The 15,942-nt window shown below is 38.3% G+C and overlaps 1 protein-coding gene across 2 annotated transcripts; it reads left to right on the top strand.

Moving 5' to 3' along the window:
- Nucleotides 1-307: 307 nt before the first annotated feature.
- Nucleotides 308-14,536, top strand: LOC140988663 (protein CHROMATIN REMODELING 4-like). 2 transcript variants are annotated; one of them, XM_073457701.1, is made up of 10 exons: nt 308-2,230; nt 2,570-2,671; nt 2,773-3,534; nt 5,948-6,052; nt 6,181-9,057; nt 9,546-9,703; nt 10,200-10,314; nt 11,168-11,250; nt 11,734-12,394; nt 12,476-14,536. In XM_073457701.1, the coding sequence occupies exons 1-10, from the start codon at nt 2,009-2,011 to the stop codon at nt 14,261-14,263; spliced, it is 6,873 nt and encodes a 2,290-aa protein (XP_073313802.1). In that variant the 5' UTR covers nt 308-2,008; the 3' UTR covers nt 14,264-14,536. The 2 variants fall into 2 exon arrangements, with proteins under 2 accessions (XP_073313802.1, XP_073313803.1); XM_073457702.1 differs by having other exon boundaries at nt 2,092-2,230; nt 2,513-2,671.
- Nucleotides 14,537-15,942: the final 1,406 nt, after the last annotated feature.

Here is a 15,942-nt window from a genome sequence, read left to right as displayed (position 1 = left end):
TACAAGCTTGTGGGGAGCGTCAAGAGTCGTGATTTGGATCTTTAATAGAAGTGTGTTTTTGCAAATTAGAAATGTATAAATATCTATTAGCTTAGAAGAAGAGGTATTGTAATACTTTTTACCCAATTTTTCTTTAGCAATGGTGTTGACAGTTATTTCTCCCAAATTGTATTTTAACACAAATCTATATATACACCATAACGGAACCCCATGCTGAACTTAAATATCGTAATGGTACAGTGTTCACAATTAACATCAAATGTTTTCCAGATCATAATGTATCTACAGTTCGTGTGATGGGTTTAAGTTTAAATAAATACGCAGTAAGAGCGAATCATATGCAATTATCCAACTCTCCACCACCAGGTCACCGTTGCATGTTACGGAGCGGAAAGGAATGGAAAGAGGAAAACCCGAGGGAATGGGTTATCATGGAAGAATGAGAGGGAAGAAGCGCAAAAAACGAAGGAGAGTATGAGATGAAGGATGCGACAGACGTCCGGTAGTTCCACGTGTCGGATTCTGAGTGGACGAAGTCTGGGCTCTCTTCCCACAGCATACATGTCAGCGTGTGTAAAGCCCCAAAGTCCAATGAACCCGGCGAATCCGTATTCGTATTGTAATGTATTGCTAATCTCATTCTCGCACAACACACGATACGATTCATTAACTTTCTCTCTCTATCTATCTATTTCAAGACTCAAGTGCCTGCCCTGCCCCGTGTACTCTCTCTCTCTCTCTCTCTCTCTCTCTCTCTCTTATTCTCCTTTCTCCCCTACTCGTGTAACCTAATGCCCTTTTCCCTTGCTCTACCGCTTCCTCTGTTTCGATCCTTCTGTGCGCATGAAGAAATAAGCCAAATTGGTGCTGTTTCCAAGTTTTTGTTGGTGTTTTGATCCATTCGCAAGGTTTTGGTGGATTATTACTTTGTTATGGGATGTTTTTCTTTCTATTTTCCTGCCAAGTTGGGATGAATCTTTTGCATTTTGCACTTCGTTTTTCATGTTGGCGCTCTTTTATATTTGCATGTTATGGGTTAAAGTTGCAATCTTTTTATTGTATATAAATTATATATTGATGTTTCATTTTGTATGTTTCTTTATTAATGACTTTCGGTTCTGGGTTTCTGTTTTAAGAATTTTTAGTGTTTTCTGATGAATTAGTTTGAACAGAACGCACTATTGCATGTAATGATCTTAAACATAAATCAGTCCATTTAAAGGTTTACATGAAAAAAAGCGTGTTGTATATGCAATCTGCACAGATTTTGATTTAACTTTGACCATGTTTTGAAATTGAAGAAGTTAGACGTAGTTTCTACATCTGCAATCGTCTGTGTTGCCATTTCTTATTCTTGTTGAAGCATATAAACCTCTAGTGTCAGTTTATTTAGAGAAAAAGAATAGTGATGAAAGAGCATATAAAATCTATTCGGTAACTCTTTGGTTGAAAAGTGAAGGCAGTGGGTGCTCTAAGTCAGGAAAAATCAAGAAAAAGGTAGCTTAGCCAGAGTGATAAATGATTCTTAGGGAAATCAATTTAGAAAGAGAATCATATTGGCCTCAAGAGCTATTCGTAAAAGCATGAGTGGCTTGTAAATAGCTTGTCTATTATAAAACAAAACTTGCTCTCTATTTAATATATTTATATTGGCATTGATCAGTAGATTGATTGCCTTTTCAGTTCCTACAATCGTCATTCTAGGATCATATTTGAGTCCATAATCACTTTGGTTTAAACACGGTTATTTGTTTGTTGGATTTTACTTCTAGTATTTATTTCTTCCCCCACTTGCTTTTTTTTTGCTCGGGGCTTTTGAGCTTGTAATATTTACTTGATAACTTTGTTGCTTGCTTCCATATTGCTTATGAGTGGAGTCTGATCTTAATGCTTAACCTAATTTTTACCTGATATTATGGCACTTACTTTCAATTTTTAAGCTTCTTTCCTCAGCTCTTCCATTATACAGTTGGTTACATTCTGACATACTCAGTGCAGTTCGTAGTGTATGGAAATGAAGAAAGAGAGTTCAAAGTCCACTGCAATACTTGACAGAAACTGGGTGTTGAAACGTAAACGTAGAAAGCTTCCGGCGGGTATGGTTAAATCTGGTGATAGAGAAAAAGGTTACAAGTCATTGAAGTTTCCATCCACGACACTATCGAAGCTTGAACTGAAAGAGAATGCTGGTTTAGATGGATGTTCTGGCAAGAGAAAAGGAAATGATGGGGTGAGTATTTAAATTCGATGTTTTCTATCTTTTTTGTTCCAATTCTGATAGTGAAATATTTAACTGGTTCTTTCCAAATGGAGAAATGTGTGTTTTAAGAAAATCACTGCATACTTGATTCAGCACCCCATTTGGCTAATTGTCCTTGTTTTGTTGTTGTTGTTGTTGTTTTTTTTTTTTTTTTTAATTTTACCTTAGTTTTGTTTCCCAGCTATTTGTCTTAGTTTCCTTGATTCATGTCGCTCTTATGTAATAATGGCACTAATTGGACTTGGATGCTAGAATATGTGAGAGCTTGTGGGCTGCTTATGACATGTGACTCACATTTTCTAATCTCAGTATTATTACGAGTGTGTAATTTGTGAACTTGGTGGAAAGCTGCTGTGTTGTGATAGCTGCCCCTGCACGTATCATCTTGAGTGTTTAGATCCTGTTCTGAAGGTATGTGTGCTTTGTTTTTGTTATCTTGACAATGTCTGTATAGAGATTCTTATTTTTCATTTACATGCAATAACACATCATTTATTAATTATCTTCTCAAGCGTATTCCATCGGGAAAGTGGGAATGCCCAATGTGTTGTCAGAGACATGCTTCACTGGAGTCTGTGAACCATCTGGATCCAGTTTCAAAAAGAGCACGAACAAAGATAACAATTCGAAGGTCAAAAACTGAAACTGAATCATCTGCAACTGACAAATTTACTAAAACATTTGAAAGTTCTGCAGTTGGGAAGAAACACAGTTCAGATAAAGGAAAATCATCCTTGTCTCATCTTGGCCAAATAGTTGAACATTTGGATAGTTCCTCCGATTGTGCACACAATAACCATCAGAATCATATGGTTCAAGATTGTTCAATGGATGATAGTTCTTCTTTTGGTGGCATTGATAAGAAACTAGATGGATCTAGTTCTCATAAACAAGCAGAGAAGCTAGCAATTCCTGCTGAAGGATCCTTGTCCTTGTCGAAGAAAAAAAAATCAACTGCGGATGTGGAATCTTATGAGATGAAACCTGAAGCATCATCTGAAAAAATATCACCTGAAAACAAACCTGTCCTTGCATTGGAAGCTGCCACTCGAGCTGCCCGAAAGAGAAAGCATAGAGCTTACTCTCATGATAATGAGAAGAAACATAAAGTTGGCAAGGCCAAATCTGGTCCCGGAAAAGGTCAAGGGAGTGCCACACACCCAGGAGCTTCAAAATCCAAGGGACAATGTAAAATAATTGTCCACAAGGCTAGTTCAACTTCATTAAATCGGAATGGAGGCGAAGATGTCATTGATATCCTACCAATGGATGAGGTACTCAACTTCCTTCTTGTTTGTTCTTAACAATATGAAGTTATTTTTTTTATTTTAGCTTGATTGCATTTGATGCTGAAAATCTTTAATTTGAACATTCACTTTTAATTACTGAAATACCCTTAAAATTTTAAGGTATCGTTAGGAAGGTCCGAAGGTGCCACTGCTTATGTATGTTATTATTTGCTTGATATTGTGATATCGATTGGGAATAACTGGAGTTTTGCACTCAATTAGTAGGTCCTACCCATGTTTTTTTCCTTCACGAAATTACCCACCATACAATGTTTACAAGAATGAAGCTTTCATTAAAAGTATAACTTGGTGATGTAGGTGAAGGGATATTTTCTTTTTTGTTGTGTCAGAAAATGATAAAAAATCTATCGTCAACTGTGAGATTAATGTCCTGAAGCGGTTTTTCATCATTTGTCGAAGAAGAGAGCCAAAGAGTTTGGTATCCATTGTGAACAAAGAGAAGTTGAACTGTTAGAACAACAAATTGGATGTGGTAACGAGATTTGGCCTATTAAGTATTTGGGAATGCCTTTAGGTGGAAATCCGTTACAAGCAACGTTTTGGGATCCCATTGTGGCTAAGATGTCGAAAAAATTGGCAAGTTGGAAAAAAGCTTTTTGTCGAGAGGGGGAAGATTAACATTGATATCATCGTTTTAAATGCAATTCCGATTTATTACATGTCTCTTTTTAGGGTGCCTAAAGGTATAGCGGAGTTAATGGAGAAGATTTCAAGAAACTTTTTATGGGATGGAGTGGATGGTGATGTACATAGTCACTGGGTTGCGTGGGAACATGTGTGCAAACCTAAGGAAAAAGGCGGATTGGGTGTTGGGAATATTATATTGAGAAACAAGGCCTTGTTGGGGAAGTGGTGGTGGAGATTTTATGCAAAAAATGGGACGTTGTGGAAGAAAATCATTGTAAGTATATATGGTTTACAAGATAATGGGTGGGATGCGGGGTTGGCAAGAAACGTTATGTTTAAGTGCCCATGAAAGTTTATTTCCCGAATATACCTGACTTTTCAGCAGCGCGTTTCAATTAAGGTGAGAGGAGATAACAAGGCTAGATTTTGGGAAGACAAGTGTTTGGGGGATTCTTCTTTTAAAGAACTTTTTCCGGCATTATTTCAGTTATCAGCAGTTCATAATTTGCCTATTTGTCATTTTGTCCAATTTGATAATGCCACGTCGATTCAATCATGGGACTTTCATTTCAGAAGGGCTGTTAGAGATATAGAACTTTTTCAGTTGTCCGAGTTATTAGGTGTGTTAGAGAGAACTAGGTTGATTGAAGGGATAGATGATTTTCGTGTGTGGACATGGGATTCTTTAGATATTTTCTCAGTCAAATCCTTCTTCGAGTCTTTTTTTCCCCACACTCGTTTTACCGTTTTTCCTCTTTTCCATCAAGTTTGGAAGCTTCCTGTTCCAAAAAAGATTCAAGTATTTTCGTGGACAGCGACTCAGGGTAAGCTACCAACATCGGAGATGATGCAAAAAAGATGTCCCTCAATTGCTATGTGCCCAAATTGGCGTGTGTTGTGTAGAAAGGAAACAGAAACTCAGGATCATATGCTCATCCATTGTCCATTCACGACCGGATTGTGGGCTAGAGCTTGGATTGGTTTGGGTGATGCCGAAGTTAACTAGGGATTTATTCTATTTGGATTTAGGACAGCTAACCGGTACGAGGGGAAGAATTTTTTTCAAGTCGTGGTTCATTGCATATGCTGGATAGTATGGCTGTAAAGAAATAGAAGAATTTTTTATGATAAGGAAGAAACTACATAACATTGCTGGGGAAAAAATCAAGATCAAAGTTGCTATGTGGATCGGCAATCATGATGACTTCAAGAATGTCTCCATGTTAGATATATTGCGAGATTGGGCTTATTTGTATCATTAACACAACTTTGATATTATGTACTTCATGATGAAAGTGGACCAGTACTTAGTTCTTATCATATCATTAATAAAATATCGTTTCCTATTAAAAAAAAATAGCAGCAAGTAAATTCAGGCTCCAGATCTCATTTTGTGATGGATTGCTTAAACCTAAATTGGATGGGACCAAGTCAGTTGGGTGGAATATTAGTTATGTCAAAGCGCTCATCAATCTAGTTTATATTTGATCGGTCTCGTATAGTCTCTTCTTTTGTTGTGTCATATTTAGACCTTCATTTCTGCGGGCTCTTTCCATTATTATTGCTGTGGTTGTTGTCTCTATATAATCTATATTGCATCTTGTGAATTTCCTCTCATCTTCTACGCCAGAAGCTCCATGGTGGTTGTTTATGATGCCTTTTCTATACATTTTGATATTGTAGTCCGATCCTTTTTTGTTGCGTTATCATGAATATTATTGTTTCCATGATTTGAATTGGTTGTATACAGGTGGTTCCTATGGAAGCAGCCCCTTATTCACTTGAAACACGGGAAGCAGAAAAAATTACAGTTGAACATGCAGCAGATGAAGAGCATGTTCTTGAAATCCAGCAGGTATGTGTTGACTGGACTTCTTCTTAAGACCATGATGTTGTTTTGAAGTACTTGTTGAACCGTGCCTTTAATTTAAAAGTGTTATTTGTGTTATATGTTAATCTTGTTCATCATTTTTAACTTTTCAGGTGGATCGGGTGGTTGGTTGTCGAGTTAAAGTTGATAACATAGATTTTGTTTGTGGTGCTGCGGTGATCAACAAAAATGAGGCACTTTTAGGTGAATCGTTGGTTTCAGAAGATCTATGTACACTGTCTGAGGAAAATCCCTGCGCTGAGATGCGATTGGATGCAAAGGAGCTCCTTTTAGGGAAGACATTTGTTGCAGAAGATCCAAGTAAACTATCAAAGGAAATTCCCAGTTGTGAGATGCATTTGGATGCGGTTGGTGACGGAAACTCAGGAGAGGACCATCAGGATGTTGCCAGCTGTTCCGATGGAGCAAGAAACTTAAAAACTAATATGAATAAAGGCAAGCTACAGGTTTACAGAAGATCAGCAGCCAAAGAATGTAAAGAGAAAAGTTTGACAGATACTTTGAGAAGAGACACTAAAGGTTCTGATTCCATGGTGCTGGATAACAATAAAGATAGAGGCAGTAAATTGTGTGTCGGTGCACCAACTGATGAGGTGGTTTCGGAGGTTGAGAAGAGTATGACAATCTTGGAGACTTGTCACATTAATGGTGGTTTGAAGGACAGTCACACCTCTGGAACTTCAAAGAGCTTTCTAACACAATATTTGGATGAAAATGGAAGCACAAAGGAGGAAAAAAGGGTCACAAGATTGGGCATTGCTCCAAAAAAAAAATTCCTAGAGTCTCGCTTGGTTGAAGCTGGATCCACCACTGTCTCGTTTGAGTTTTTGGTGAAATGGGTTGGGAAATCGCATCTTCATAACAGCTGGATTCCCGAATCTGAGCTGAAAATTCTTGCCAGACGAAAATTGGAAAATTTCAAGTCAAAGTATGGTACAGCTTCAGTGAATCTATGTGAGGAACAATGGAAGATGCCACATCGAGTAATCGCTACCCGGTCCTCTATTGCTGGTTCAAACGAAGCATACGTAAAATGGAAAGGTCTTCCTTATGATGAATGCACTTGGGAAAGAATGGACGAACCTGCTATTGCAAAATCATTTCACTTAATTGATAGATTCTTGAGGTTTGAACAGCAAACCTTGGAGAATGAGAGTGCGAAGCTTGACTCTACACAAGACAAAAATGACTTCCCACCAAGTGAGGTAATCAATCTCATGGAACAGCCTAAAGAACTAGTTGGAGGTTCTTTGTTTCCACATCAGTTGGAAGCGTTGAATTGGTTACGAAAAAGCTGGCATAAATCAAGAAATGTGATACTTGCTGATGAAATGGGGCTTGGAAAAACGGTGTCAGCTTGTGCTTTCGTCTCATCTTTATATTTCGAATTTAAAGCTAGACTTCCTTGTTTGGTTTTGGTTCCTCTATCGACAATGCCCAACTGGATGTCAGAATTTACACTTTGGGCTCCTCATCTCAATGCCGTAGAATATCATGGGAACACGAAAGCTAGAGCCATAATTCGCCAATATGAATGGCATGCCTGTGATCCCCGTGGAAAAAACAAACCATCTGCTTACAAATTTAATGTTCTCTTAACTACTTATGAAATGGTTTTATGTGATTCTATGTATCTACGAGGAGTTCCCTGGGAAGTTCTTGTGGTTGATGAGGGTCACCGCCTAAAAAATTCTGGCAGTAAGCTATTTGGCTTACTGAATACATTTACATTCCACCATCGAGTACTGTTGACTGGCACTCCTCTTCAGAACAATATTGGCGAGATGTACAATTTACTCAATTTTCTGCAGCAAGCTTCTTTTCCTTCTCTTTCATTATTTGAGGAGAAATTTAATGATCTAACTACCGCAGAAAAGGTGGAGGAACTGAAGAAACTTGTTGCTCCACACATGCTCCGCAGGCTTAAAAAGGATGCCATGCAGAATATTCCCCCTAAGACTGAACGAGTGGTTCCTGTCGAGTTATCATCAATTCAGGCAGAATATTACCGTGCCATGCTCACAAAAAACTATCAAATATTGCGCAACATAGGAAAAGGGGTTCCGCAACAATCGATGCTGAATATTGTGATGCAGTTGAGGAAGGTTTGCAATCATCCTTATCTCATACCAGGCACTGAGCCTGAATCTGGATCATTGGAATTTCTTCACGAAATGCGAATAAAAGCTTCAGCTAAGCTGACTCTGCTGCATTCTATGCTTAAATTGTTACACAAAGAAGATCATAGAGTCCTTATCTTTTCACAGATGACCAAGTTACTTGATATCCTTGAGGATTACCTGACTATTGAATTTGGGCCTAAGACATATGAGAGAGTTGATGGCTCTGTTCCTGTAGCCAATCGGCAAGCAGCAATAACACGTTTCAATCAAGACAAGAGTAGATTTGTGTTTCTTTTATCTACGCGCTCTTGTGGCCTTGGCATTAACTTGGCAACTGCTGATACTGTAATTATCTATGATTCAGATTTCAATCCACATGCAGATATCCAAGCTATGAACCGAGCACATCGAATAGGGCAGTCAAACCGACTTCTCGTGTACAGGCTTGTTGTCCGTGCTAGTGTTGAAGAGCGTATATTGCAGCTTGCAAAGAAAAAGCTCATGTTAGACCAACTCTTTGTGAACAAGTCTGGGTCACAAAAGGAGGTGGAAGACATCTTAAAATGGGGCACAGAAGAACTTTTTAGTGATTCATCTTCGATTATCGGAAAAGATGGTGACATCCACATCAATAAAGATGATTCACTTACAGAAATAGAGCATAATAATAGGAGGACTGGTGGTCTTGGGGATGTATACAAAGACAAATGTGCTGATTGTAGCAATACGATCACATGGGATGAAAATGCCATTTCGAAATTGTTGGACCGCTCAGACCTGCAGTCTGATTCAGCCGATGATAATACTGAAATCGAGCTGGAGAATGACATGCTTGGTTCAGTGAAGGTGACAAATGTTTTCTGATTTTATGACCCTGTTAGGTTTTTTTATTTAGTATTTATCTCTGTAAAACAAGAATTCCAATTTATATCTAAAATAATCATTACTGTTCGATTGAGTATATGCACTTCATCACATATGTTAGGATATAACTTTATTACCGAGTTAGGTAAAAGAATTGGATCATTAGATTGGATGCTCTTATGGTACTTAGGCATCATATTGAAAAAATAATGATTTCCTTCCTTCTGCTGTCACATTTCTCCTCCTCTTTCTTCAATCATTTGTCAATGTTGACATGTTTCACATTTATGCTTTCTTTAATAAATGTGAATAAATCTCGTGTCATTTGACTCATTTCATAGTTTTTGGATCAATGCTGAAAGTGCTCTTGAAAAGAATCACTTACGTAGGATTGCCTCTCTAATCACGGGAAATGGAGTTTTGATTTCATTGGTACCCTTTTTCTCACTCTCTCTCCTTTTTCCTCTCAGTCACTTGAATGGAATGATGAGCCTACAGAAGAACAAGCTGGAATGATGTCAGGACTTGTGACTAATAAAGACACGACTCTACCAAGTTCTGAAAATAAAGATGATATTTCTGTTGGCGTCATTGAAGAGAATGAATGGGATAGGCTACTGCGAGTTAGGTGGGGAATTCTATCTTGTCTCAGCTATTTGATCATTTTGCCTCATGCTAATAAAAACCTCTGCGTCTCATACTTTAACAGAAAAACTGTTTTGAATTTAGTAGAGATATTAATGAAGTGAGGCTTTGGAGAGAAATTTTTGAGCTTCATATAAATTAGTAATGGGAGCCATGTGAATTGCATTTGTGTATGGATAAAAAGATAAACTATCTATCTTTGGGGGTGCTTTATGTGTTGGGTTAACTTTGTCACCAGTAATATGAATATCCAGCTGTGATAACACCGAAAGAAGATGGATTTCTGTGGTTCCTGTACGAGTTTGATTCTTATCCTTTCTTCATTGACAATGTTATAGCCTTTATAAATTATAAGTACCCCTGAAAATATCTATATAATTTTGTGGCATGTGTAGATGCGACTGTAGAAAGTTTATAAATTAAATTTCCCTAAATTGTGAGATAGATCATGTCTTAGTTGTTGCTCATGGATTTTATAGATGGGAGAAATATCAAAATGAGGAGGAAGCAGCTCTTGGTCGAGGAAAACGCCAGAGAAAAGCTGTTTCATATAGGGAGGCATATGTCGCTCATCCTATTGAAGCACTGACTGGAGTACTCCCTCTCTCTCTTTTCACCCTTTTTTCTGTCAATCCATCTATCTATCATATAATTAAAACCTGAGTTCTTTATTAATGATTTGGAAGCATTAAAGTAAACCTCTGCACATAGATGTCATATTTATTTAAAATTCTTAATATTCTGATACGTTTATGCTGTCATCTTTTGACAAATTTACAGTAGTTGTACAAGTTCACAACCTCTGCACATAGACGTCATGTTTATTTAAAATTCTAGAAATTTTGTTACATTTGTACTGTCATCTTTGGACAAATTTACAGTATTTGTAAAAGTTCACTGTCTGTGAGTTATCTTTATGATGGTATTTGATTAAGCCTTGCTTTGCATATGTTTCGATATATTATAGGCTTGTAGCTTTGTTCAATTGAGCAGCTTCCAAAAAGCCATCCAAACTGGGAATTTGTGGATTGAGATCTTTATTATTTCTACAGAGAAATTCCTCAATTAGACATTAGTGCACTTTGAAAACTATATTGTCTTGGTTTTATTTTTTTAGTAGACGGTGATAGTTCTTCTTTGTGTTGTCTTTTCTGAGAAGTTTTGTTCTGGTTCAGATCTTGTTTAGGTTTGTGTTTCTGTTCATTTAACCTTATTTGGACTTACCGTTTTAATTAAAAAGAAAAGTAAAACAAAATGTTGCAAATTGAAAATTGTGAGGTTGTCTGATAGCCTTAGTTTTATCAGCATTAATTTCACCTTTTATTTACCTTCTGTTGGAAAATCTTGATTTCATATAATAACTTTCATTGTGTCAATGTTTTATGTTGGACTGAGATATTTAGTAGATTTAGTCATATCTTAATGGTATTTATTGTAACGTGATAAGAATGTTACTGGGGAAGAACCAGAGCCTGAACCAGAGCCTGAGCGGGAGTACACACCAGCTGGACGAGCTCTTAAAGAAAAATAGTGAGTTGCACTTAAATTTAATTTCACATTTTGTAGTTAACTTTTCTAGCACTAGGAAGATTTCCCAAACAAAAAAAAATCCGAATTGAACTGGAATATCATGTCTTTATCACACACTCCAGATAATGAATTTCCCTTTGTTGTGAACCCAATTAATAAATTGAATAACCTCTTACGTTCTATCGCCGTCTGAAGATAATTAAGACAATACTAAAAATTAAACTCCTATCCCAGAAAAGGAAAATGAGCTTTCTGGTGCAAGTTATTGGAGATTGCATCGCATATTTCTGTGAGTACAGGTTAAAGTTCATGAATTTTCTTGACTGTTAGCTCTAAAGTCGTATTTTGCACGGTAACTGCACAGATATACTACATGCTATTTCCACTTTTGGTGCCACAGATTTAAAAACAGTGATTAACTCTCTTGTGTTGCTCCAGATTTTGATATATCATATACTTCTGTTGTGTTGTTTGTTTGAACAGTACCAAGCTTCGTTCTAGACAAAAAGAAAGATTGGCCCAAAGGAACAAGAAGGGGTCATTGGCACAGCTTCAGGGATCGTACATGCTAGAGTTGATGCCACAGTTTCCACCTTTTCATTCTCAAGAAGGAAAAAAAATGGAGGTGTCAGTTCAACCTGTTGAAGAAAAAACTCCAGATACCGAATTGGAAGATGAGAGTCATGGTCAAATGATGGAACCAAATAGCATGACTGACTCAAACCTGAAGCTGGGAAGAATGTCCAAGCATAAATCTAATTTTATTCTGCAACCTTCTGTGATATCCAGTGATCGATATATGTCTGAAGTTTTCATGACCAATGACCAGTTACACAACGCATGTTCCATTGATATTTTGCTGCATAATTTACCACCCGTAATAGGATTATGTGCCCCAAATGCTCCTAAAAGAATGGATCCCCTGCAGAGGAAAATGTCAAAATCCTACCAAAGACAAACCAAGCAAGGGCTTGGAGTTGAGTTCCCAATGACATCTACTAGTTCTCCCTCTGGCATGTCGAATGAGATGACTGTTAATGGTCATGAGTCAATCCCAACCCGGTATAAATTTCCTGATTTTTCATCCGGAACTTCTCGATTTCCACGGAGTAACGTCACGGATATGCATCTACCATTCACTTCCGTGAGTTGTCCATACCACTCATGCATATATTTAATCCTGAACAACTATTGATTTATTTAACTTTTTAACATTCATTTGCAGCATTCATTGAATGTCCTGAAAGGTAAAGCATCTGCGGATCATTCTAGAAACCCTGGTGCAATTAATTCTGATTTCCAAGAACAAATGCTATTGTCCAAACTACCGTTTGATGAGAAGCAGATGCCTAGATATTCACTTCCCGGTGGAAACTTGCCAAATATGAATCCTGACTTGCTCCCAAGCTTATCACTGGGATCTAGAGTTGCAGACTCAAATGATGGTGTCCATGGTCTCCATCTTCCCATGTTTCCAAGTCTCAAATTTCCACCAGATCCACCCAAGTATAATCAACAAGAACAATATTTATCTCCAGCATTGGGCTCAAGCCAGATGCCATCAGCATTTGCGTCATTTCCTGAAAACCATAGGAAGGTTCTTGAGAACATCATTCTAAGGACTGGATCTGGATCAAACGGCCTGCTGATGAAGAAGTCTGAAATAGATATCTGGTTGGAGGATGAACTTGATCATCTATGGATAGGTGTTCGTAGACATGGAAAGGGAAGATGGGAGGCAATGTTACGTGATCCAAGGTTGAAGTTTTCAAAATTTAGAACTTCTGAGGATTTGTCAGCTAGATGGGAGGAAGAAGAAATCAAGATCTTTGAAGGGCCAAGACTTCCGGGATCAAACTCTCTCAAGCCCCTGAAATCTGTGAATCCTCTGTTTTCTGGAATTTCGGAAGGAATGATGGCACGAGCACTGCACGGAGCTTGTTCAGATGGGATGATGACACGGGTGTTGCACGGAACAAAATACAACGATCCGTTGAAATTCCAAACGCATCTAACTGACATGAGACTTGCTCTTGGTGGTCTAGCGTCTGGAGCACAACAATCAGAACCATCTGATACAGCACTTCCAACTTGGAGTGCAGATAAGTTCTCAAAATTTTTTTCCAGAGACTTTTTTGGAGGAACCATTCAGGGATCAGTTGCTTCCTCCAGCACTGATAATGAGTCACCCTTTATTCTAAGCTCATTTGGATCGATTTACTTGGACTCTCATGGATTGCAGCAAAGGGACAAACTAAAGAATGCAACTAGGATGAAGATGATGCCTGACCTTCATAACGTGGGAAACAGTGAGCCTGGTGGTTCTCCTCAGGTCACTGACTGTGGGAAGGTTCGAAGTTATTCCGAGTCAAAGGGGAAGGAAGAAGTTGCTAGATGTACTTCTCCAAAAGACAATTTACCTCACTGGCTTCGAGAAGCCGTGAATGCTCCTGGTAAAGCCTTCGAACCTGAGCTGCCTTCTGCAGTGTCTGCAGTAGCACAATCTGTCAGAGTTTTGTATGGGGAAGGTTCTTCCAAAATACCTCCATTTCTAGTTCCTGGTCCACCTCCCCTAAAGCCCATGGATCCTCTGAGTGTTCTGAAGAAGAATAGAAAGAAGAAGAAGAGGTTGCATACACCTAATAAGTCCTCTCAGGGTATTGTTAATAGCTTCCCTGCTAACCATGATATAGAACATGTAGGGTCAACTTCTGTTGCAGGAATGTTGGAGCTCCCTAAGTCAGAGGCTTCTGGATTCCCCTGGATTGATGGTAATCTTAACTTGCCTCCTCGTGATGACAAAATCAATCCTTTTTCCTCATCCGTGATGCCAACTGCTTTAAAGAAAGCTGTTGTATGCTTGTCTCCTTCACCTGAAGTCCCGGAATTGGCTGGCTCTCGTGTTGCACCTGGTCCACCTCCTGGCACACCCCCAATCTCCATTAATAGCTTGGTTGCAAAGTCAAGTTCTGTTGATCAACAAGGAACAGAACGGGAAGCTAAGGAGGTATAATCTGCTGTAGAAAAGCTGTGCAGAAGTGGGGATTCCAACAAAACACAGTCAGATGCTTTGCAGACACAACAGTTAAGTGAGGAAGCGATATCTTCTAAAGATACTGTCAGCTGATCAAGATTAGATGGATGCCGGTAGTTGATTGGAGTTCTGGTTCTTTTTATTTGTCAGGCGACCCAGTGAACTCATTTTTGTAGTGCACTTTTGAATGTCATGAATATAGAGGAACTTCAACATTATTTACTATGTATTGCATCGTATCGGTTTGCCATACCAGGTATCTATCCATTAACTCTTTAACGAGTACACACGCAACACATGAAGAAGATTCAGTGATGTGCAATGGTAGCTGTTGAATTTAAAAAGGCTTGTTCGAGACTGGTAACACTTGTGGTTTGTGGTCATGAAATATAATTCGACTTGTAGAACTTGTACTAAATTGTTCTTCAAAATTTGCGGACGAGGCCTGTCCAGAATTCAAGCATGATGATGTTGGTGAAACCTGTCCATAATGCAGGTATTGGTGCCCATTATCTTCTAGTATAATGTTTTGTCCGTAATTTTGTTGGGAACTGCTGGGATTAATTCCAAATCATTAGATGATCAATGAACCAGTCGCATCCTTGTTAACCAATGAATCAACACTCGAATACGAAGAATTTCAATGCAATCAAATAGAGCCCAAAACACAAGCATGCGAGAAAGAATATACTTGCACAAGCTGATTACGTGGTTCTGTCATGAATGACTAACATCCACGGGAGAACCGCCCAAATCCTTTATTGATGCTCACAAGTGTTCTACAGATACAAAATCTTTACGACAGAGAACACGAAAAGAACATAAACTTTATTGATCAAATTTAATCTGCCTTCTTTCTTTTTACCTCTCTCTCTCCTCGCACTTGCATCAGTTTCAGAATGTATTGAATTGATATGCCTCATTCTTCACAACTCTCGTGTATTTATATACCCATCAGTTGATTGGGTGATCGGTCACTCTATTTTCTTCACTTCACAGAATTCATCAAGTCAACGGCTCAACAGTCGCAACTTCCCACTGACTTCTTGGCACAAGTTCTTCTGTTAAATTCTGTGGAGCCTTATTGAGAGAAACTCACATCAACAATCTCCACCTTGTCTCTATAAAACGGGTTGTCTTCCATTCCCCCCTTTCGGGCTAATTCCTTGCCACCACTCCAACCAAGTTCAAGCGATGCTTAAATTTAGCTTGTGGTAATGCCTTCGTCAACATATCCAAAGGATTGTCATAATGCATCGAGATTTTCTCCACCTTAATATGTCCCCATGAAGTAACATATCTCCATTCCAAGCATCTTTTTAGTTTTCCCCAATTCTTTGATATCAAATTCAAAACTTAACAGCCCCTTGAGTGCTTGAAGATCACTCTTGTTTTTGCTTGATATTAGCATGTCATCAATATACAGAAGCAAGTAAGTCCTTGATTGTGCATCTTCGTTTTCTTGTATATGCAGCTGTCAAACTTACTTCTAGGGAAGTTTATATGTGTCATAAACTCATCGAACCTTTTGTACCATTGTCTAGGGCTTTGCTTGAGCCATATAAGAATTTCTTCAACAAATACACATTGCTTCTGTTGCTTGTCATAGTAACCTTCAAGTTGATATGTGAATATGGCTTCCTCAAGTTCACCATGGA

This window comes from Primulina huaijiensis, chromosome 11 (assembly GCF_012295235.1).
Source record: "Primulina huaijiensis isolate GDHJ02 chromosome 11, ASM1229523v2, whole genome shotgun sequence".
Lineage (NCBI taxonomy): Eukaryota > Viridiplantae > Streptophyta > Magnoliopsida > Lamiales > Gesneriaceae > Primulina > Primulina huaijiensis.
This window is presented reverse-complemented; position numbering and strand designations above follow the sequence as displayed.

Bases quoted from the DNA above. Each gene is read 5' to 3' on its own strand.
- LOC140988663 (XM_073457701.1), top strand. From the start codon at position 2,009: ATGGAAATGAAGAAAGAGAGTTCAAAGTCCACTGCAATACTTGACAGA. The intron at 6,053-6,180 runs GTATGTGTTGAC...TTAACTTTTCAG, and splicing joins ATGTTCTTGAAATCCAGCAG to GTGGATCGGGTGGTTGGTTG. The intron at 9,704-10,199 runs GTGGGGAATTCT...TGGATTTTATAG, and splicing joins GATAGGCTACTGCGAGTTAG to ATGGGAGAAATATCAAAATG.